The sequence below is a fragment of the Hypanus sabinus genome, chromosome 11, assembly GCF_030144855.1.
Source record: "Hypanus sabinus isolate sHypSab1 chromosome 11, sHypSab1.hap1, whole genome shotgun sequence".
In the NCBI taxonomy this organism is placed as follows: Eukaryota; Metazoa; Chordata; class Chondrichthyes; order Myliobatiformes; family Dasyatidae; genus Hypanus; species Hypanus sabinus.
In genome coordinates, this window is record NC_082716.1 from 61,821,403 (window position 1) to 61,846,878 (window position 25,476).

Consider the following 25,476-nt stretch of genomic DNA (forward strand, 5'->3'; position numbering starts at 1 on the left):
TCCCAGATCTGAACAATGTAGTTGTGTTTTTTTTTTAACCGAAATTCCTTGGGATATTTGCAGAGAATGCCATCTGTACACAAAGTTATTTTAGATATTGCATGGTCTGTTCAACCTCTTGTTGATCAGGCAAGACTGGACTGAATAGATTGCTGTTTACAGTCTTGCTCATATTCACTAGCATTGGCAATGGGTGACCTTTACTAATGACTTTTGAAATGACAATGCCTTGGAATTAAAAATCTTTCAAGCCTTTGCTGGGGATGAAGAAATACAACAAAAATTTTGCTAGTCTAATCATTTGTACAGTATCTCTGCAATGATGGCCCATTTTTCATACCTCTGTTTGGCCAGAATTTGCTAAAGATGTGTGTTATATAGGGATTTGCATAAGGCTTTTGATAAGGTCCCACATTGTAGGCTGCTCTGGAAGGTTAGATCTTACGGGATCCAGGGAGAGCTGGCTAATTGGATATGCAATTGGCTTGATGATAGACAACACAGTGCTGGAAGATGTCAGTAGGACTAGAAGCCCATGATCTTTGGTGTACCTCTGGGCTCGGTGCTAGGCCCACTGTTGTTTGTCAATTATATCAGTAATTTGGATAAGAATATTCAAGGCATAGTTGGTAAGTTTGCAGTTAACATTAAAATAGATTATATAGTGGACAATGAAGAAGATTATCAAAAATACAGGAGGATCTTGATCAGCCAAGGAATTACACATTATTAAACTGGAATGATTGCAGAAAAGATGTACAAGGATGCTGCCAAGATTTGATAGAGTTGTAGGGAGAGTTTGTACAGGCTAGGACCTTATTCCTTAGAGCAAAGGAGACAGAGAAATCACCTTATAGATATGGTATAATAGGGAGCATAGACAAGATGAATGCAGTGTCTTTTTTTACCCCAAAGTTGGGGTATCCAGAACTAGAGTCATAAGTTTAAGATGAGAAAGGATTAAGATGAATTGGAGAGTGAACTTTTTACTTGCACTAAGGGTGGTATCTATGTGGAATCGGCTGCTGGGGTAGTGGTTGAGGCAGGTACAATAACAGCTTTTAAAAGACATTTGTTCAAGTACATGGTGTGGAAAGGTTTAGAAGGTTATGGGCCAGATGCTGGCACATGGAACCAGATGTATGACTGTTAATAACTGTGTGAATTGATGTACATGTCTTTGTCATACAATGAAATGTGAATATTTTGGGAATGATTTGAGATACAGAAACTTATGGGGAGTTAAACCCGAAGTGCTATAGTGTTGCTACATTGCAGATTGATCGACCATAAAATCCTTCACAATAAGTTGAGTATTTTAAAAGGAAACCACATAACCTTTTAACAGTGTAATCATTGTTAATGGGGTAGTTACTGATCTGTGAGATTAGTTTATTCTTATGGCTAAACCCACTGTGAGAAGATGGTAGTTCTCTTCTGGTTTACTCCTTTTTAGGAAGGTATTTCCACTGCCTTGATCTTTGACTTAATCATCATTTTCATATCCTTCTCAGCAAGATCAATATCAAAGTGTCTTAATTTGCTTTCATTATTGGCATTGGCCATGAAAATCTTAACATTTGAAATCCTGAGCAGCATACTGATGAATGGAACTTGCCTTTACATACATTCTTTTAAATATTTGTTAACCCAATTAGTTACCATATGTTTGAAAATTAGTCAGAACTGAACTGGCAGCTAACAATGAGGTATTGTTTACTGAGGAGAAAATCAAGATAAGACGAGGTATTACAAGGAAAGAGTTATTTTCAGCCTTGAGGTGCATCTAGGTAGATAATTTCCTCAGGACCTAACTGAGTGCATCCTTGGACTTAGTGTGATGCTAGAAAGGAAGCAGCATAGGCCCTTGGAGAGATATTTGATTCATCATTAGAAACGGGAAAGCAGCTAATTTTATTCTGTATTGAAAGTAGCAAGGACAAGCCAGGGAACTATAGGCCAGCCAGCCTGACTTCAGTACTTATTGGAGGGAACTGAGGGACAGGATCTACAAACAAGTGGATAGACATAATCTGATTAGAAGTAGTCAGCAAGGCTTTATGCATTGAAAGTTGTTCTTAACAAACCTGCTTAGTATCGTATTTGAAGAACTAACCAAAAAGTAGATGGTAGGCCAGTGGATGTTTGGACCCTTGTTGTTTGTTTTTTATATAAATAATTTGGAAATGAATGCATAAGGTCTGATCATCAATTTTCAGTTGAAGCAAATTTAGGTGGTGTTGTTAGTGAAGATTATCGTAGATCAGTGAGGGAAGTGGGTTAAGGAGTGGCAAATGGATTTCAATACAGATAAGTGTGGAGTGATGCATTTTGGAAAATCAAGCCAGCACAAGACCGATACTGAGAAGGCCAGGGCATGAGGAAGTGTAATGGAAAAGACACTTGAGAGTACTAGTGCATTGTTCATTGAATGCAGTGTCACAAATAGGGTGGTGAAAAAGGCTTTCATCAGTTATGGCATTAAGTACAGGAGTTGAGAAATCGTGCTACGGTTGGTGAGACTGCATTTGGAGAACTATGCACAATTCTAGTCACCCTGTTATAGGAAAGGTCTGTTTCCAGTTTAACCAGGACAGAAACAATATGATGTTACCAGGGGTTATAGTTTTTTTTATTGTTTGGAACATAGGAGAATGAGGGTAACTTTATAGAAATATTTAAGATCGAGAATCAGTCTTTCCCCAGGATGGGAGACTAAAACTAGAGGGCATAGTTTTAGGGTGAGAGGGGAAATATTTAAAAAAGGAAGCTGAGGTGTAATTGATCATGTAGATAGCCAGAGTCTTTTTCCCAGGGCTGAAACAGCTTACAGGAGGGGGCATAGTTTTAAGATGCTTGGAAGTAGGTACAGAGGGGATGTCAGGGTTAATTTTTTCCACACACAGTGGTGGGTGTATGGAATGCATTGCTGGTGGTGGAGGTGGATACAATAGGGTCTTTTCAGAGACTCTTAAATGGGTACATGGAGCCTAGAAAAATAGAGGGCTATGTGGTAGGGTAATTCTAGGCGCTTTCTGGAGTAGGTTACATGGCACAACATTGTGGGCCGTGGAGCTTGTAATGTGCTGTAGATTTCTATGTTTTCCATGCAAAGGATTGAGAGTATGTGAAACTAGTTGCCAAAGGTGATGGTTAAGGTGAGTACAATAGCATCCTTTAAGAAGCACTTGGATAGGTATATGGAGGGGCGGTGCTTGGAAGGATAGGCACAAAATACAGGAAATTGCAACTAGTGAGATGGGCATCTGGACTCATTGTGTCAAAGAGCCTGTATCCATCTGTATTGCTGTGACTCTACACAGTTCAGCTCACTTAATATGTTTTAAAAAAAAACATCAGAGAGCACTGCCAAGGGACCAGACAAACATCTTGGTTATAAAGCTGAAGACATGCACTCCAGAATAAGCAATACCTCGTAGCTGTTACAGTTACAGAACTGGCATCAACCAACAAAGCCAATCTGATTAACTGCTGCTGGTCAGGATGATGGAAGCCATTTTTGATAGTACTATCAAGTAGCTTTTATTCACCAGTGACCTACTCAGTGATTCCCAGTTCGGCTTCTACTGAAACCACTTAGCAAAGCACCTTATCACAAACTCAATGAAAACATGTATAGAAGTGCAGAATGCCAGAGGTGAAGCAACTACCCTTGACAGTGAGTATTTTGATGGGTATAGTTTAAATGCGTCCTGGTGAATCTGAAGTCAGTAAATATAGAAGGAAGACATTCAGTAGCTGAGATCATGCTTCACACAGAAAGAGGTTTGTGTTTGGTTGAGGTCAATTATCCCCAAGTCACTTGAAGTAGCTCCTCATAATACCATATGAGCAGAATTAGGTCATTCAGCCCAACAGATCTGCTCTGCCATTACATAATGCATGATTTATTATCCCTCTCAACCCTATTATTGCTACTTTTCCACAGAACCTTTGACACCCTGCCTATTCAAGAACCTGTCAACCTCTGATTTAAATAAGTTCAATAAATTGGCCTCGACAGATGTCTGTAGCAATGAATTCCACAGATTCACTGCCCCAGCTAAAGAAATTCCTCTTTATCTCTTTTCTAAATGGCCATCCCTCTATTCTAAGCCTGTTCCCTCTAGTACTTGACTCAAGCATTGTAAGAAATATCCATTATAGGAAACATCTACTCTGTCTAGGTCTTTTAACATTCAATAAGTTTCAGTGAGATTCTCCCTCTCATTCTTCTAAACTTAAGTGAGTACAGGCCCAGCGCCATCAAACATGCCTCATACATTAATCCTTTCCTTCCTGGAATCATCCTTGTGAACCTCTCATGGACCCTCTCCAATGCCAGCACATCCATTCTTGCATGAGAAGCCCAAAACTGCTCACATTACTGCAGGATCTACAATCTGCTGAAGGCCAGATCAGAGGCATTCAAGTCTGGTGACCAAGAATATTGCAAGAGGTCCGGGTACGATGTCCAGAAAGTCATCTGGAGGGATAAGTGACAATTCCAGATTAAACTTGGATCAGCAAAGGTAGTTATGGCTGGGTTTGAGTACTGTCATTTTGTAAAGTTAAATCAAGCAACAACAGGGCTTTGCTGCCAGATGAGCTCAATGCCTTCTTTGTTTGCTTTGACCGTGAAACATAGAGGAACCATCACGATCTCCCACAGCCTCGGTGATCCTGTGATTGCAGACTCTGAGGCCGATGTGTGAGCATGCCCAGATGGGGCACTTGGCCAAGGACTAAAAACCTGTGCTAATCAACTGGCTGGAGTGTTCACTGAGATCTTTAGTCTCTTGCTTTGGCTGTCTAAGCTACCCACCTGCTTCAAGCAGACTTCAGTTAATGTTCGACTTAGATTACTATAATATAATTTTTTACATCAATTATATATAACACCACAGAAAATAAATAGATTAAATTCAAATATGTCTGACCAATGTTTTCGATGTAATCAAGAAATTGGTACTTTTTTACATTCTACCTGGTCTTGTTTTAAAATTCAACCATTTTGGATAAATTTAAGACTTTTATTGGAACAAATTATTGGAGTACAACTCCCACATAGTCCACTATTATTTTTATTAGGAGATATTGAAGGGACAATAACGAAACTTAAATTGAATAAGAATCAGAAAAAATTCATAAAAATTGCATTGGCAGTAGCCAAAAAAGTTATCGCAGTTACTTGGAAATCTGATCTATATTTAACTATGGATCATTGGAATAATGAAATACATAGTTGTATTCCACTTGAAAAAATTATGTATAATCTAAGAAATGAATATGATATATTTTTGAAAATTTCGTTCCCATACTTACAAAAAATAGGATTAAATACATAGGTCCTTTGAGGATAAAATTATAGTAATTGGGGAAAGTAAAAATAAATATCAAAATTATTTTGAACTCCATGGAGCATGTGGAGATCCTCCGATATCCAGGCAATCCTTCTCTTCTTTCCTTTTTTTTTCTTTCTTTAGATAAGGGTTAGGGGGGGAGGGTTAAGTGGAGGGGAGAGGGTCAATATTATTTTTCTTACTATTTTATTACCACATTTATTCTTTGTAATTTCTAAAATTTAATAAATAAATAATGTTTTTTTAAAAAAAATAGGGGGGATAAAAGCAGACTTCAGTTATATCAGTGCCCAAGAACATTGTGATAAGCTGCCTCAATGACTATCATCAGTAGCACTTACACCCACTGTGATGACAAACAAGAGAAAATCTGCAAAGGCTGGAAATCCGAGCAACACACACAAAATGCTAGAGGAATTCAGCAGGCCAGGCAGCATCTATGGAGAAGAGTACAGTCACTGTTTTGGCTGAACTCCTTTGGCGGGACTGGGGGAAAAAAGTGCTGAGGGGTAGATTTAAAAGGTGGGGGGAGGGGAACCCAGTAAATGACCCCAACAGACTCGCAGGTGAAGTCTCGCCTCACCTGGAAGGAAGTGAAGTGTCGCCTGACAAACGTTCAGGGCCCTAAACGGACCTTCCAGGTGAGAGGACACTTCTGCCAGAGCTCAATCTGCCAGAGCAAGCGGGATCTCCCAGTGGCCACCCATTTTAATTCCACTTCCCATTCAGATTTGTCCATCCGTGCCCTCCTCCACTGTCATGATGAGGCCACACTCAGGTTGGAGGAACAACACCTTGAATTCTGTCTGGATAGCCTCCAACCTGATGGCATGAACATTGATTTCTCAAACTGACAGTAATGCCCCCACCATTCCCCATCCCCATTTCCCTCTCTCACCTTATCTCCTTGCCTGCCCACCACCTTCCTCTGGTGCTTCTCCCCCTTTTTCTTTCTTTCATGGCTTTCTGTTTCTTTCACCAATTAACTTTCCAGCTTTTAACTTCATCTCTCCCCCTCTAGGTTTCACCTGTCACCTGGTGTTTCTCTCACCCATCCCTCCACCTTTTAAATCTACTCCTCTGCTTTTTTTCTCCAGTCCTGCTGAAGGGTTTCGGCCCAAAACATCGACTGTACTTTTTTCCATAGATGCTGCTTGGCCTGCTGAATACCTCCAGCATTTTGTGTGTGTTCCATTGTGATGAAGTGTTTTGAGAGGTTGGTGATGAAGTGGATCAGCTCCTGCAAGAGAAGCTATTTGGATCCACTCCAATTTGCCTACTAGAGCAACAGGTCCACAGCAGATGCCATCTCACTGGCTCTTCACTCAACCCGGAAATGTCTGGACAGCAAAGATGCACACTTCAGGATGCTCCTTATCAACTAAAGCTCAACATTCAATCCCTCTGTGCAATTGGATCTTCAATTTCCTCACTTGCAGACCCCAGTCAGTTCAGATTGGCGACAACATCTCCTCCACGACCTCCATCAACACAGATGTACCACCAGGCTGTGTGCTTAGTCCCCTGCTCTACTCAGTTTACACGTATGACTGTGTGGCTAGGCACAGCTCCAATGTGATATTCAAGTTTGCTGATGACACCACTGTCATTGGCCACATCAAAGGTTGTGACGAATCAGCATATAGGAGGAAGATTGAAAATCTGGCTGAGTGGTGCCATAACAACAACCTCCTACTCAATGTAGTCAAGACCAAGGAGCTGATTATTGACTTAAGGAGGAGGAAACCAGAGGTCCTTGTGCCAGTCCTCCTTGGAGGACCAGAGGTGGAGAGTGTCAGCAGTTTTAAATTCCTCTGTTATTATTTTGGAGGACCTGTCCTGCGCCCAGCATGCAAGTGCAGTTACGAAGAAAACATGGCAATGCCTCTAAGGAGTTTACAAAGATTCAGCATGACATCTAAAACCATCATCAGGGACCCCCAACACCCAAATCGTGCTCTCTTCTTACTGCTGCCATCAGGACGAAGGTACAGGAGTCTCAGGGCCCATCAAGTTTAGGAAAAGATATTATCCCTGAGCCATCAAGATCTTGAACCGGAAGGGAAAACTTCACAGTTTCATTTGCCCCATCATTAAAATTTTCCCACAATCTTTGGACCTACTTTCAAGGACTCTTCATCTCATGTTCTCTATTTATTGTTTGTTTATTTATTATTATTTCAAAATCAGATCTGATATCACCAGCATATGTCATGAAATATGTTAGATTTGCAGCAACTGTACAATGCAATACATAATAATATAGGAAAGAACTGAATTACGGTAAGTATATATATATATATATATATATATATATATCAAATAGCTAATTTAAATAAGTAGTGCAAAAACAGAAATACAAAAATGTGAGGTAGTGTTCATGGTTTTAACATCCATTCAGTAATCGGACAGAAGAGAGAAAGAAGCAGGCCCTGAACTGCTGAGTGTGCGCCTTCAGGCTTCTGTACCTCCTTCCTAATGGTAAAGTGAGAAGAAGACGTGACCTGGGTGGTGAAAACCATTTTTTTTTGAGGCACCACTTCTTGAAGGTGTCTTGGATACTGTGGAGGCCAGTAGCCATGATGGAGCTGACTAATTTTACAACTCTCTGCAGCTACGATCCTGTGCAGTAGCCCTCACTACTGCCCCCCCCCCCCCCATATGAGACAATGATGCAGCCTATCAGCTCTCCACGGTACATCTATAGAAGTTTGAGTGTTTTAGTTGACAAACCAAATCTCTTCAGACCCCTAATGAAACATAGCTGCTGTCTTGCCTTCTTTATAACTGTATCAATATGTTGGGACCAGGTTAGATTCTCAGAAATATTAACACCCAGGAACTTGAAATTATTGACTCTCTCCACTTCTGATTCCTCTATAAGGATTGGTTCATGTTTCCTCATCTTGCTCTTTCTGAAGTCTACAATCAGCTCTTTCGTCTTACTGATGTTGAGTTCTAGGTTGTTGCTGTGACACCACTCAACAGGCTGGTATACCTGGTTCCTGTACACCCTCTCCACACCATCTGACATTTTACTGAAAATGGTTCTATCATTAACAAATTTATAGATGACATTTAAGCTGTACCTAACTATACAGTCATGGGTGTAGAGAGTAGGGCAATGGGCTAAGCACACATTCCGGTGGTGCACCAGTGTTGATTGTTGGCCAAGTGGCAATGTAATTACCAATCCACACAGATTGTGGTCTTCCAGTTAGGAAGTTGAGTATCCGGTTGCAGAGGGAGATGCAGAGCCCCAGGTTCTGTAGCTTTTCAATCAGGACTGTAAGAATGATGGTTTTAAACGCTGATCAAGAATCAATAAACAGCACCCTGGCATAAGTATTTGTATTGTCCAAGTGATCCAAAGCTACATGGAGAGCCAATGAGATCATGTCCACCGTAGACCTATTGTGATGATAGACAAATTGCAGTGGGTCCAGGCCCTTGCTGAGGCAGGAGTAGATTCTAGCCAAGGCCAACCTCTCAAAGCATTTCATCACCAAAACTGTGAGTGCTACAAGATGATAGTCATTAAGGTGGCTTTCACGGCTCTTCTTGGGAATGGTATAATTGTTGCACTTTTGAAGCATATGGAAACTTCCCGCTGTAGCAGTGAAGGATTGAAGCTTTTTTTATCACTCCCACCAGTTGGTTGGCACCTGTTTTCAGAGCCTTGCCAGGTACTCCATCAGGCTCTGCCACCTTGCAAGGATTCACCCTCAAAGGCAGCCTGACGTTGGCCTCTGAGACAGAGGTCACAGGTTCACCAGGAGGTACAGGGATCCTCATAGTTGTAGCTTTAGTTTTCTGTCTTCTGCACACTGGTTTGACACCCCAGTTGGTGCAGTTTTTCATTGATTCCGTTACGGTTATTATACCATTATAGATTTATTGAGTATGCCTGCAAAAAATGAATCTCGAGGTTGTCTATGGTGACGTATATGTACTTTGATAATAAATTTATTTTGAACTTTGACCTTTTAAGTGAAGTCTGACCAATACCTTGTAAAGCTTCAGCATTACATCCCTGAACTTATATTCTAGTCCTCTTGAACTGAATGCTAACATTGTGTTTGCCTTCCTTAGCACCAACTCAACTTGCAAGTTAAACAGAGAATCCTGCACAAGGATACCTAAGTCCCTTTGCGTCTCTGAGTTTTGAATTTTTTTCCCGTTTAGAAAATATTCGATGTCTTTATTCCTTCCAACAAAGTGCATAACCGTGCATTTCCCTACACTATATTCCATCTGCCACCTTGCCCATTCTCCCAATCTGTCTGTCCTTCTGCAGATTTCCTGTTTCTTCAACACTTTCTGCACCTCCACTTATCTTTGTATCGTCCACAAACTTGGCAACAAAGCTATCAATTCCTTCATTCAAATCATTAATGTCAGAAACACACTGAGTCTCAGCAATTTGCAGAACGGTAAACTTTATTTTTCGAGTCTGCAGAGTCGGACCCAACCAGCTCCTGCTAGATTGAGTGCCGAATTACACTTTGCACAGTTTTTTATACCCTACTTGTTTACGACTTTGTGAGTTGCACCCATGTGAGGTGCAGACATTCTTCCTTAATCTCATTACAAAATTACAAATGTGACTACCCTTTGGCCCACTTATCAGCCTCAGCGCATTAACACCGTTATTGTTCAACCGTTAAGCATGTCTTCCCGTTACCTGTATCGCTTCTTTAATCAGCAAGCTATTGTTTCATCCTGATTTTGCAAATTGGTTTATACGTTGCCCTGCAAGTTGCTTTGCACGTTCTTTCTGTGTCAGCACATTCTAAATGGACTCCTTAAGAATCATTTCTCTCAATTAACATGTAACAAGAAAAGAAGCAGATCCAACACTGATCCCTGCAGAACATGACTAGTCATCAGCAGCCAACCAGAAAAAGACCTCTGTAGTCCCATTCTTTGCCTCCTAGCAGTCATCCAGTCTTCTGTCCAAGCAGCCTCATGTGCAGCACCTTGTCAAAGTCCTTCTGAAAATCCAAGTAAACGATATCCATTGACTCTCCTTTGTCTGTCCTGCCTGATATTTCCTCAAAGAATTCCAAAAGATTTTTTTCAGGCAAGATTTCCACTTAAGGATATCACGCTGAATTTGGCCTATTTTATTGTGTGCTTTCAAGTATCCCAAAACCTCATCTTCCCAATCACTGAAGTCAGGCTCTTTGGGCTATAATTTCCTTTTTTCTGCCTTTCTCCCTTCTTAAAGAATGGAGTTCCATTTGCAATTTTCCAGCCCTCCGGAACCATTCCAGAATCTTGAGATTCTTGGAAGATCATTACTAATGCCTGCACAATCTATTATTTACCTCTTTCAGAACCCATAAGTGTAGTCCATCTGGTCCAGGAGACTTAACAACTTTCAGATCTTTCAATTTCCCAAGTACCTTCACATTAATAATACCAACTGCACTCATTTTGGCCCCCTGACACTCTTGGGTTTCTGGCATACTGCTAGCATCTTCCATAGTGAGGGTATGTGCAAAGTACTTATTAATTTTGCCTGCCATTTCTCTCTCCCCCATTACCACCTCTCCGGTGTAATTTTCCAGCGGTCTGACGTCTACTTTTGCCTTCCTTTTACTCTATATATCTGAAAAATCTTTTGATATCCTCTTCTATTGTCTACCTTACCTTCATATTTCATCTTTTCAGTCCTTAATGGCTTTTTTGTACTTGCCTTCTGTTGCTTTTTAAAAGTTTCTCAATCCCTCACTTTTGCTACAATACTGCCTTTGACTTCCCTTGTCAGCCGCAGTTACCTCATCCTCCCTTTTGAATACTTTATCTTTGGGATGTATCTATCTTGCCCCTTTTGAATTGCTCCCAGAAATCCCAGTCCTTGTTGTTCTGCCGTCATCCCTGCTAAAGCCGCCTACAAATCAACCTTGGCCAATTCCTCTGTAATTTCCTTTCCTCCACTGTAATACTGATACATCTGACTCTATCTTCTCCTCTCAAACTGCAAGGTGAACTTAACCATATAATGATCAGTGTTTCCTAAGGGTTCCTTTACCTTAAGCTCCTAATCAAATCTGGTTCACTACACAACATCCAATCCAGAATTGTCTTTCCCCTAGTAGGCTAAATCACAGGCTGTTCTAAAAAGCCATCTCGAAACCTTTCTACCAATTCTCTCAATTGGGATCCAACACCGAACTGTTTATCCCAAGCTACCTACATATGGAAATCCCCCTGGCTATCGTAATATTACCCTTCTACATGCCTTTTCTGTCTCCTGTTGTAACTTGTATCCCACCTCCTGGCTACTGTTCAGTATATAAATCCCATTAGGGTTTTGTTTTACCCTTGAAGTTTCTTAACTTTACCCACAAGGATTCTACATCTTTTGACCCTATGTCACCGTTTTCCAGGGATTTGACTTCATTTTTTTACCAACAGAGTCATCCCACCCCCTCTATCTCCATGCCTGTCCTTTCAATATAATGTGTATCATTGGATGTTAAACTCCCAACTTTCAGCCACGGCTGAGTGATGCTCACAATACCATACCTATCAGTCTCTTAACTGCGCCTATAACATCATCAACCTTATTTTGTATAAAACGTGCATTCAGATATAACACCGTCAGTCCTGTATTCATCACCTGTTTCAATTTTGCCCCCATGGTGCACTCAATTCATCCCACTGACTGCTGTTTTGCCCTATCATCTGCCAGTCCTTCCTCACTGTCTGACTACACACTGCATCTACTTGTATACCAACTGTTCTATCCTCAGCCCAATTACTCCGGTTCCCATCCCCCTGCCAAATTAGTTTAAACACTCCCCAATAGCTCTGACAAACCAGCCAGCAAGGATATTGGTCCCCCTTCCAGTTCAGGTGTAACCCATCCTTTTTTTTACAGGAAATATCTTCCCCTGAAGAGATCCCAGTGATCCAGAAGTCTAAAACCCTGCTCCCTGCACCAATTTCTCTACCATTCATTCGTCTGCCAAATCATTGTATTCTTATCCTCACTGACGCCTGGCAAAGCCAGCATCCAGAGATTACCACCCTGGAGGTCCTGTTTTTCAGCTTTCTACCGAATTCTATATTTTCTCTTCTGGACTTTCTCCCTCTTCCTACTTGTGTTGTTGGTACCAATATGTACCATGACTTCTGGCTGCTCACTCTCCTCCTTTGGAATGACCGTGGACCTGATCCAAGACATGCCCGACCTTGGCACCTGGGGGGCAATATACCATCTAGGTGTCTCTTACACGTCCACAAAATCTCTTGTCTGCTCCTCTAACTACGAAATTGTCTATTGCTACTGCATTCCTCTTCTCCCTTTCTTTCTGAGCCACAGAGCCAGACTTAGTGCCAGAGACTGAGCACTGCAGCTTCCCTTCGATAAGTCAACCCCCCTCCCTTCCCAACAGTATCCTAAGTGGTCTACTTATTATTGAGTCGAACAGCCACAGGGGTACTTTGCATTGCCTACCTGTTCCCTTTCCTTCTTCTGAGAGTCATCCAGATGCCGGTCACCAGCAAACTTAGGGGTGACTACCTCCCTGTAGCTTCTATCCATCACTTTCTCATTGTCCTATATAAGCTGAAGGTCGTCAAGCTGCAGCTCCAGTTTCTTAACATGGTCTCTAAGGATTTGCAGTTTGATAAACCCGATGCAAATATAGTTAGCAACTAGGCTGGAGGTCTCCCAAAGTTCCCACATCTCACACCAAGAACGTACCATTAACTCTGGGCCTATCCGCACATTAGCTATGTACTAAAAGACAACGAAAGAGGGAAAAAAAAGCCTACTAGAAACTTAATTAGAACTTCCACCTGTGCTTGCCCAAGCCTGCTTAGTCAAAGCCTGACCACTCTTAACACTGGCCCACTCCGTCAATGGCTGCTCCACTTACACCACTTCTTATTGGCTCAAAGAAATCACTTCCTATTAGACTTGTTCTTTTCAAATGGCTCCTGTTTTGTAATGATGTCACTGTCTCGCTCATTAATTCAAGGTCCCTCATGACAAAGGGACTCACTCCCTTTGTCAAGGGAGTGACAAAGTCCTAGAATCAACCATTCTTGGCTACACCCTCCTTTACCTTCCTTTTATCAGAAGATCAAAGGTGTGTGTTTGCTGATTGCACAAAATCCATTCATAGCTCCCTAGCAAATAAAGCAGTCCTGCCTCATGCAGAGATACGCAGGTAATATTCAGGCATGGGTGATGAATGGTGGGCAATGTCCACATCACAGTAGTGCCAGGCAAAGGCCATCTCTAACAAGAGATATTCTGACACTTTGGTATCCAATAGTATTAACTTTGCTGAGATCCTCACCAACTAACAATAAAAACAAAATGTCAATTCTTCAAGCACACTTGATTAGTCACCAGTGATGAGTAACTCAACTTGACCAATTACACAAATACAATACAGTGGGTACAAGAGACTGGGTACCCTGTGATAGGAGCTTCACCACCCGACAGTTCAAAATCTTTCCACCTTTTCTCAGGAAAAAGTCACTGACCTGAATTAGTGCAACACCAATAAGCTTGATGTTATCCACACAAACCAAGATGCTTGATTAGCTCCTCATCCATCATGCTAATTGTTCATTCCCAACACCACCGGCACATAATGGCTGCCATATGTGAGATGCACTGGACTTTTCCCAAACTTGGTGAGCTCTGTTTACCACCAATGACAATGGGTGTGTGGGAAATACATCACCAGCAGGCTCCTCCAGGTTGCACAGTACCCTTAGCAATGTACTACTGGGTCCTACATTAGCACCAATTCTAAACCTTGGTACTGGCCAGTCAATGGCAGAAAGCCTGCAACAGTTCAAGACGGTGGCTCATCAACACCTTCCCAAAGGGATTGGGGAAAGGCTATGAACGATGGCACAAATCCTGAAAAAGAATTTTTATAATATTGTAGCAGTCTGCAGGTTTGTGAAGGAATAAGCAGTGAGGATTGAATGATTGGCAACTATCTTAATGAAAGTGCAGAGCATTGCTGTACTTTGTGAAATTAACGTATTTTTGGGGCTGTAGCTGTGAAATTATAGTTTAGTAAATATATTTACTATTGCATTACTTCTGAAAAATTGTGTAATGAGAGATCTTGACTTAGTTCTATTCAATTTAACAGGAGCTACTGCTTGCAGAAAAATGGGCAAAAATGAACAAGTTGGCGTTTCCTAAGATTGACACCAAAGTATTTGACCGAGAGGGAATGAAGGAATGTTACGTCTTCAAGCCCAAAAATCCAATGATAGAGAGAGACTGCCCAACCATCATACACTTTGTTCTAGCAAATATCAATTTCAGACATTATAAAGCTCCAGGTAAGTGGTTTCATCAGGTCTTGATTTGTTAATTACTTTAACCAACAAGTACCATTCTTCACTTTGTCCTTTTCTCAGTGATATCCTTCAATTTTAAGTTCAAACTCAAAGTCAAGTGAGGTCCTTGTTTAACCATATTTGTACATTTCATGAAGAGGCATCCAATGCCTAACCTCAGTACTTCTACAGGATTGTTGAAATGAGTTGTAGATGCACTAAGTAGATCCTGTGTCCAAGGCAGTTGTCAGCTATGTACCTGCAAGAATTCAACTACAAACTGACTGTGCTTATTTTCACTTGCCAATGTAATGATATGAAGAACTCATGCCAAAAAGTTAATAAATTGTGTTGATTAGTACTTGTGATAATGTAGTTGTTATCATTTCTCCCTCAGGAGATCTGTCTGGTCATCATATGCTTATGCTTCTGCACAATACAAAAGCCCATATTATTACAGGAAAAAATAGCATAGATAGAAGATTGGCTGATTGACAGGGGCAAAGAGTGGGAATAAAGGGATCCTTTTCTAATTGACTGTCACTGACTAGCAGTAATCTGCAGTGGCTGCTTCTTTTTACATTATATTTCAATGATTTGGGTGGTGGGATTGCTGGCTTTGCAGCCAAGTTTGAGGATGATAGGTGGAGGGGCAGATAGTGTTGAGAGAAGCAAGACGTCGGCAGATGGAGTTGGACATATTGGGAGAATGGGCAAAGAAGCTGTAGATGAAATATAGTGCAGGGAAATGTACAGTCATGGACTTTGGTAGAAAGAGTAAAGACATAGACCATCTTCTAAATGGGAGAAAATTCAAAAAGCAAAGGGACTTGAGAGTCCTTGTGCAGGATTCACTGGTTTAACTACGTGCAATGTTTACCATTCATTTTTAAAGGACTAGAATATAAAAGAAATATTTTTAAAAAATAAAAATCATATTGAGGCTTTATAAGGCAATGGTCAAACTGCACTTGGAGTATTGTGAGCCCCTTAACTTAAAAAAAAAGATGTTCTGGAATTGGAGAGATTCCAGAGGAGGTTCATGAGAATGATTTTGGAAATGAAAGGATTAACATATGAGGAGAGTTTGATGGCTCTGTATCTTCATTCGCTGGACCTGAGAAGACTGAGGGGCTTTCTCGTTGAAATGTTTCAAGTATTGAAAGGCCTAAGAGTGGATGCAGAGAGGATGGGTACATGGATGATAGGAATATGGAGAGCTATGGTCCTGGTTCAGGTCATTGGGAGTAGCAGTTTAACTGGTTTTGGCATGGACTAGATGGACTGAAGGGCCTGTTTCTGTGCTGTTCTTCCTAATGACTCTCCAACTCTATTTGCCATATACATTTACAATGACTATTATGTTCCTTGTCATGTGCTCTTGGTTAGAAATATGTATGGAGTTGAATCTAAAATATTCTGTAGAACTTGAATCCCACAGTGAAGCATGCACACAGTTTTTAAAAAAACTCTTAATTCAAAATTTCAGTAAGAGCTTCTTGGAATGAATAGCTGGGCTCCTGGCCATTCTCAGGTTCTGTCTCTAAGAATGAGCACAGTAAGTTTTTCAATTTTATATTTTATGGTTGGAGAGAGGTAATAGTTGTCAATTTATTTTTATAAAAACGAGGAGAATTCAGTTATGTTACAGATTTTGGGCAGTTAATACCAAGACAAAGCTGAGGGTCCAAAGCTGCAGAAAATGTGAGCAAGATGATGGCTCCAGTAATGGTTCAGAATTTGGAATATTAGAGGAGAGTTTCTTTTAACAGAATTCCAAGCAACTGAAAGCTTGGCATAGCAGAGACCCCAGATCCACCTGAGCAAAGCTGTCCAGCTCTGACCACTTTGATTTGATTGTGAATTTTGAAAGCCATTTTAAAAAAACACGTGAGAGGTTAGTGAGATATACAGATGATCAGTCTGTTGAGATCCTGAGATCTTGGATAACCCCTGATTCAGTTACCTCTCTGTGCTGAGGCATCTGCCCTCAGCTAGACTGACAAGTGAAAGAAGGCTAGAATCTTACCCAGCATGCAAAAACTAACAAAAGCAAACAGCAGGTGAGGTGCCATATACTTGTCAACACCCAGTTAGCTGTTGAAATTTGCATTTGTGCGCATTTCTGGCAAATAGTAAATTGATTTTAGCTGCAATAGCTTCTTTAGGTGCGGCAATGATTGGTATCTGACTATAATTAAAAGAAAGTCAAAAATTAGCCATTAAGTGGATCAGACATTTTCTGTGGAGAGAGCAATATGGCCACATTCCAAATTAGCTTGTTTGTTGACTTGAGAGTGTTATTAGATGTTAACTAGCATTTTTCCACAAAATAGGAAAGTTTAAAATAGATTACAGAAAGGAAGTACCAACACTGATTTCTGTACTGACGCAAATGCTGTCTTTTATGAAGGTGTTAAACGCGAGAGTGAGAAGGAAATGGAGGATGCAGACTTTGACATCTTCGATGATGCTGACACACCATATTCTACTTTCAACTTCCAATATCCCAATAAGGCATTTGCACAGCTCCATGACCTAATGGAATTCAACACACTCAACAATATTGAGGTATACTTGAAATTATACATTGGCTTTAATTGCTAATTTTGAAGTTGCTGCTTATATATGTGATTTCAATTTCTGAAGCATCTTTTTATACTTCAGATTTTACAAAGTTTGAATAAAAGAAATTGAGTTTTCTGAATGAATTTTATAAATCTCAATTTGTTCCTCTAGTACTTTGTAGGATTTCATAATTAAAGTTATTGCGAACTTTCAAAGGGCGCATAGGTGGAATCATTGATGCCAGTCCTGTCAGGAATGTAGGTTAGAGAAAATACTCAGTAACCTATACATTGGTTAAATTAATTGAATTTGTAGATGAATTTACATGTGAATGTGCAAGATAATTAGATCCCAAATCAAAGCATTGCAGATGCTGAAAATCTGGATTAAAAAATTGGAATGCTGTATATTTAGCAAGACAGTCAGTTTCTATGGAGAGACAAAAAGAACAGTTAAAGTATCAAAATGATGACTGTTCAAAAGAAATAATTAACTAATTTTGCAGAGCCTACATATCATCATGGGAGTAATATTGAACAGGATATGTTGGTGAAAATTTATAACGTGTTGACTGGGGGGGCAGGAATTTAATAATATAGAAAGATAGAAAACCTACAGCACAATACAGGTCTTTTAGCCCACAAAGCTGTGCTGAACATGTCCTTACTTTAGAAATTACTAGGCTTACCCATAGCTCTCTATTTTTCTAAGCTCCATGTACCTATCCAAGAGTCTGTTAAAAGACTCTATCATTTCCACCTCCACCACTGCCATCAGCACCCCATTCCACTCACTCACCACACTCTGCGTAAGAAGCTATATACTGGTTCATATTCAGCTGCTGAAGTACAGCCTGATCCTGATCTTGGAAAGCTGGAAATACACAAATACATCAAGAATTAACAAACTGCTTTAAATATTCTTTTGTATCTATCAGTCAAAGAGTGGTTCTATCTTGGCATGTAGAGCAGCCTTAATCTAAATGATACCAGCATGGCTGCTGAATTGGATCACCTTCAGCAGAGGTTCTGCTTCAGTTGTGAGACTTTTAATCTAAAGTCCACATATGCTAAATCTGAATTGAACATACAATTAATTTTTAACCCTGGATTTCAGCTTTCTTTGTCTAAATCCAAATAATAGTGAATTTTATTTCTTCTCATCCTCCTTAGATTTCAGAGATCCTCTTTGCTTTTTCTCTTGGCTTCACTAATTTCCCTGAATGTCACCTCAACTTAAAATCTTTGCTAGACAATCTGAACCTCATTCATGTCTATATTCATTTTGATACTGAAATCCCACCTTTTCATCTCCTTTGAAGTGCCCATTGTTTTCTTATCACTACTGAGACTCTTAGTTGTGGCACAACTAAGGGAGGTTGAGAGTGTGCCGACCTTTTGCATCACAACCTGGTACTCCAGCTGCAGTGCTGCCGACAAAAAAGCCTTGCAGAGGGTGGTTAGGGGAGCAGAGAAGGTTATTGGGGTCTCCCTACCTTCTGTCCAAGACCTCTTTCAGAGTCGATGCCTCCAGAACACACGGTACATCATTAAAGACCCCTCACACCCTCTCCATAAACTCTCCATAAAAGAACATTTTGCCATCAGGCAAACGTTACAGGAGCATCAAAACAAAAACCACAAGGCTACTAAACAGTTCCCTCCCGCAGGCAGTCAGACTGCTAAATAGCTGCTCTACCTGACTCTGCTTTGGACACTTTTAACTTGCATTGGACACTTATAACTTAATTTTAACCGACATGTAACTGTTGTGTTTTACTATTTATTGTTGCGTTTGTTATGATTGCACCTGCCCCGGGAAATGCTGTCTCATTCTGCCCTGCAGAGCTGATGTATGGTTGGAATGACAATAAAGTTTTTGAATCTTGAATGAATCTTGACTTTCAAACGACTTTCTTTTTGTTCTACATGGTTCCAATCCTTGAAAAATTGCAGCTCCTTGTGTTCTTGCTGTTAAATTATCCGAATCTTTTCTTCATTCCATTGCCTTCCACACTTCTTTACACCCCACTAACACGATGCATTACCTTCAGGAACAATGAGCTTCTCCTCAAACTGAAGTGCCTTCTTCACCTTGCTGTTGTAAGATCTCTTCTACGCCATTGCTGCATAAGACTGCTCTACTCCTAGTTAAGCTTTTTCTTTCACTCTGCATCCTCCTGACTTTACCTTTTTGTTTCCTTCTTTCAAAATCAATTTGTACATTCTTTCATCAACTGATTTTTTTTTTTTGGAACAACCTAAAAATGTGCAACCTGGTTGGTGTCCATCTTCATTTACTACTCTGAGGAACTTCAGAGTGCTTTCTGTCCTTTTAGTTCCCCGTTAAATGTTATCTACTGTTCCTCCACATACATTGAATTCTTGAGGATGTATGAAAAGAATATCAATTTGTACCCTTAATACATTGGAACATATCCATTTTACCATCTAATCAAAGAACTGGTCTTGTGTTTGATTGGATACATTGAATTTCAATAGCTAGTCAGTTTTGCCTTGTCTGTGAACTGCTAACAGACTAAACTGCTTTTCCTTTTATTGAACAGTTGATTAAGGATGCCATAATCGAGAGCATCAAGTACAGGCAACAGAACCCATCTCGCTGTTCTGTGTCCCTCAGCGATGTGGAATACAGAAGACTGAAAAAGTCACTTAGTTTTGATGGGCTCCAGGCCAGGCGGAAGCGACATGCTACAGACGAACAACAGAAGTAGAAGTTACAGTTATCTACAGGATTAAGGCAGGACTGAACAAACACCTGCAGTCAGATCTCATCTTCAAGACGCCAACCATGTTGTGCCTTCAATTGCCTTAAGGACTTTCTGTAATCCTCCTCCTGCATTAGGCAAAACAAAATAAAAACAAAACAAAGAGATATTGTTTTAAAAGGGAGCAACTTTGTTGACGTTTGGCCACGGAATGAAGATCCACCTCAAAAACTGAAGATTTTTACTAAATGATTCGAAGTCATTCATTTTAATCCATTTCTTTGAATCCCGTGCTATCCAGTAACACAGATTAGAATTGATCAGAGAAGAAAATATGATGAATACAGCAAGGTGTTGTATCTGCCCAGATATTGAAACACTGAAATAGATCTGTGTTTCTGCTTCCGTAATTTAAGTGGCATGGTCCCGTTTAATATCCAAACAGTATCTGGCTGGATCATCGTGGATCCAGAACATTTCATTTTGTTTCTGTGCATTGCTGTGAGTATCCCATGGTTTGGTCTTGATATTCCATTTTACATTGTTGAACTAAGTTATCCAATCACTTACCAGCCTTGGAAAAGAACTCTATCTTGGATTTCCTTTTAGAATTTGCATGTAAACCCCTTTTCATGGAGTTCTTCTAATGTAAACTGGTGATAGAATTCTTCTGTCAAAGTATTGGAGATTGTACTTAATATTGCAAAATGTTGCAAATATCTGATTTTCTAATCATCTGTGGTTACAACAAAATATGAGCCTGTTTATTTAATAGTACTTCCCTGCTTTTATTTTTCTCTTCCATAGATTGTCAGCAGTCAGGGAACATCATGCCCAATGGTTCAAGTCTGAAGTAGTTTTCCTTTCTTTCCACAACTTGGCTTGACCAGCTGTTTTATGGATTTCAGCCCATTGAGACCGAGTAAAATTTGGTATGCCTCAAATGCAATACGTGGTCCGGCTGCTCAAAAATATAACTACCAAGATCTCAGAAGGAATTTTTTAAGCCAAATTTCTGTCCGTAAAACTAAATAGCTAGCTAGTGCAGTTAAGTACAATTTCTAAGGACAGAGTGACATTTTATTGTTTCTTGCTAAAATTTCCATCTGCCCACATAGTTGACAATGATTTAGTGATTTTAGATATCCCCATATGTCCGTAATTAGCTGGGATGTGTCTGTTCAAAAGTGGACATACTGTAGAAGAATTTAGATCCTTGGTGAGAGGCTGAAAGATCAGGAAGATCAAGCTAGAAGTGTATCCTCTCTCCAGAAAACATTTCTTTGAAGCAGTAGCTTAATTTTATGACTGGCCATTAGAGGATCCTTAAACAATTGTAGAAGGTCACTTTTTCTTAAAGTTATTCGGTATGTGTTGCCTAAGTGAAAGACATGTTACAGTAATGCATATCCTTAACAAAGCACTTATTAGATGGTGGTTAGAATATCGTGTTCAGTTCTGGGCAAGTTTTAGGAGCATGGGGAGGAAATAGATCTACTTGAGATGTTGTGGCAAAAGAAGAATAAATTTGATGTAGACACAAGAGACTGCAGAAAGAATCATTCTATAGTAGAGATTCACAACATTTTTCATGTCATGGACCCCCACCATTAACCGAGGGGTCAGTTGGGAATACCTGTTCTAAAGGAACTCCAAAAGATTGTTTATCCAGCAAATTACTTGTTGCTATAGATTTGGAGGAGTTGTAACCTATGTGGATAGAGAGGAAAAGCAGAAATAGATTTTGATGACAGAAGATTCAACAACTAGTGGACACATCTGACATGTTTGGAAAATGAACCAGAGATAACACAAAGGAATATACTTTACATGGAGAGTCCAATTAGGAATGCACAGACTGAAGGTGGAATGGATGGAAATTTGGTTGAGAGTTTTAAAACAAAACTGAATAAACATTTGATGATATGCAAGACTGGAGAAGTAGGAGCAGGGAAGTGGAAGTGATCAGACATTACTACAAAATGTGTGAGGTTATGAAAATACGTTCCACTATGTTCCTATCATTAACATTAGCCTCATTCCATATTGTCTCATATTACTGTGATTGAAATACAAGGAATTGTTTTGGAGAGCTCCTCTTGCATTTGCATTAAGATATATCCTATCCATACTGAAGGACATCTCAAAATGGATGCAGCACATTTTTTACCCTCTTGGGGCATTGTTCTGTAAAATGTATAGGACATTAATTGGAAATTTAGCCACTTTATTCTTCTGTATATCCTTGGATGTGGTGTGCTGTACTTATCTCAATGCAGGAAAAGTCACATTGTCCCAGGTTGATGAACAGAAAATGTACCTTCAGGATATATTCCATCCAAATCGTTTAAGTCTTGAGGACTGCTTACTAGGAAAAGTCATTTTTTAACATTTATATTCTATCATTTCATACTTTTATGGATAATCTTAATAAGCTAAATTTTATGAAGTACAGTTGTTCTTTACAAGATTTGGATTCAGTGATACAACTCCTTGAGTTTCGGTGATGGAAATTTATAAGGATTGAATGATGCACTGTATTGAAGTGCTTTAAATTTCCATCTAATTACAGTATATCCTTTAGAATAGAATTATCGTAACACATAATCCGATCTACTTTGTATACAAATATCTCAAAAATAATGTGTTATTGAGTGTTGATTAAGTTTGGTTTGTTGACAAAAGAAAAATATTTAGGTTTACCACTTTCTGATCATGGAGATTTTCATCCTTGCTACCTGCCAGAACATACCACCAATCATCAAAAACGTAGTCATTCCTGCTTGAGATTGCCACCCAGCACTCTGTATGGTAACGTCCAATATTTATGTGCGATATTCATAATCCCCAAGAACTGCAGAGCCTAATATACTGTACAGTATACAGAGCTGAATATCTTAAGGCAGTTGCCCAAACTTATTGACTAAGTGACTTATTCTTGATTACTCACTAGCAGATTAATTTTAGAAAATGCATAAAATTGTCATTGTTATTTCGTTAGCATGCCAGGTTAAGGGTATGTCAACCTTCACTGATGTCGATGAACTGAGCAAAATCAAAACGGCAGTATTTAAGCAGAAAATTTGTCAATAATTCAAAATACAGTGCTTAATGTGGCTGGGGAGTTATTTTAGTTAAATGATGTATTAAGTTTTAACAAGTGTGACTACCGAAATACAAAAGTTACAGTACGTTGTAGTTTCTTGTACTTATTCTAAATGGTGTTGCTATGGAAATTCTTTATATTTAACTTTTTTAAAAAACACATTCAAATGGAATAATTTAAGTAATTAATGCTATGTGCTAATTTTAATTTCTGTTTTGGAACAAATTTTATGGTAGTTTCAAATGATTTGATAATATAGTTTGCATGTTGTAGTTAATTGAAACACTACTTTTGTTGGTATGCATTCATTACTGGTCACATCTCCACCCTAAGCTTTACTTACAACTTGCCTTGTTATTCTAACACCACCATCCTCCTCTGTCAAGCAGAACTGGTCCTCACACTCAACAATTTCTCTTTCTGCTCCTCCCACTTGCCACAAACACAAGGTTGGCAACCTTTACCACTGAAAGAGCCATATGGACCCGTTTCCCACAGAAAAGAAAACACTGGGAGCCACAAAACCCGTTTGACATTTAAAATGAAATAACACTGCATACAACGGTTTTTTTTTTGCCTTTATGCTATGTATAAACAAACTATAATGTGTTGCATTTATGAAATTGATGAACTCCTGCAGAGAAAACGAAATTACATTTCTGCATGCAACAAAAACATTTTGAACTCCGAAAAAAAGACGTTGGGTTGAAGGTTACTCCATAGTTAGCCTACCTTGGATCGAAGAATTAAAAGAAATCGCGCACTGGCAGGTGTCAGGCATTGCCAGTGGTGACGTATATTAATAGCGATAAAAAAACACGATGTAGCGGTGTGCTAAACGCAGCGCTAAAATAACGACACGGAGTCGGTAAACTGCAGCCAAAGATAACTTTATTCGGACTAAACAGCCTTGTTTTAAAGCCTCCCTCAACCCGCCCCCCCCCCCCCCCCGTGGGCATGGATGCTCCAAAAGACACGTACTCACAAACACCCATAGGCTATCTCCCTTAGCCGGAACAGTGGCTAATTGTGAGCCGGTTCGGATGTGCCAGGAAATGGGGTCGCCACAACGTTTTATTTAGATTGTACAAGATCGCCATAATCTTCAAATTTTGAATTACATTTCAAAAACTAACAAACTAACATAAAATACATTTTAATTAAATACTCATCATTTATTTTCGAAAACCACGGGGAGCCACAGCACAGAGATGAAAGAGTCGCATGCGGCTCCAGAGCCGCGGGTTGCCGACCCCTGAGTTAATGGCATCTGCATGGGCCTCTGCCGAGGCTGCCTTTTTGTTGGCTATGGGGAGCAGTTCATCTTTCAAGCCTATTGTGGTAATGTTTCCCAACTCTTTCCAATCTGCAGATACATTACTTCCTGCACCCAAGCAGAGCTCATCAGTTTCATTAACTTTGCCTCCAACTTCCACCCTGCCTTCAAATTTACTTGGTCCATCTCTGACACCTCTCTCTTCTGTTTCACAATCTCTCTGCCTCCATTTCTAGTGACAGAGTGTATGCTGATATCTTTTATAAACCTACTGACACTCATGTAAGAATGCTATTCTTTTTCTCAATTCCTCCGCCTCCAATGCATCTGCTGTTAGGATGTGTTCTTGACATATTGGCCTTTGACTTCTCAGTATAGAAGTTGGAAATGTATTTCACATTACCCACCTTGAAGGTGAGGGAGAGGAAAGCAGTTTCAGCACGTGGTCTATTATAAAGAGAGTAGAAGGGTTCTGTCGGTCACTAATATTGGCAACAAAAATTTAAAATACTGATTTCCTGATTAATTACTGTGAGTTGTTAAAGGTATTTAAGACAGTTTTTCTAATTGAATAAACTGTTCCACTGAGCTTTAAAAAAAGATACTCCATTAAAATTAAGTGAAAGTGTACAACTTATAAATAAAAATTGATTGAGTAGTGGTTGTCATTAAATTATGATTGTTTTGAATTAATGTCCTGTCATTGGACTCAATGTCATTTTTATATATGTGAATTGTTAGTTGACCATAAAATTAAATGTAGTTTCTTCAAAATAATTTTCGCCTGTTTATTATTAGTTTTTTGGAACCTCTGATTAATACTCCTGTCCATTACTCAGTACTGACTGTGCAAACTAAAACATTATTTCAGTTATCACTTCTGGCTTTCTTCTAAGGCTCTTTGATGAAGAGCCGTGTGATATACGAGGGGTGATTGATAAGTTCATGACCGAAGGTAGAAGAGGTCAATTTTAGAAAACCGAGCACATTTATTTTTCCTACATTTACACACTTAGTCCAGCAGTCATGGTAAAAGGAGATGAGTTATTAACTTCAAACTTTCTGCATTTTTGCTCAGAGTTGAACTGCACATACATGTAATGAGAGC

At 39.7% G+C, this 25,476-nt stretch overlaps 1 protein-coding gene across 5 annotated transcripts in view; it reads left to right on the forward strand.

Moving 5' to 3' along the window:
* LOC132402017 (cytosolic phospholipase A2-like) overlaps positions 1 to 25,145 on the forward strand; it is a 153,059-nt gene extending 127,914 nt beyond the window's left edge. For all 5 annotated transcript variants that reach the window (XM_059984470.1, XM_059984468.1, XM_059984469.1 and 2 more), the window contains 3 exons: positions 14,498 to 14,693; positions 17,104 to 17,261; positions 19,825 to 25,145. In XM_059984470.1, coding sequence (XP_059840453.1) covers positions 14,498 to 14,693; positions 17,104 to 17,261; positions 19,825 to 19,992 — 522 coding nt within the window. In that variant the 3' untranslated portion in view covers positions 19,993 to 25,145. The remainder of the gene's footprint in view (positions 1 to 14,497; positions 14,694 to 17,103; positions 17,262 to 19,824) is intronic.
* The last annotated feature ends 331 nt before the right edge of the window (positions 25,146 to 25,476 follow it).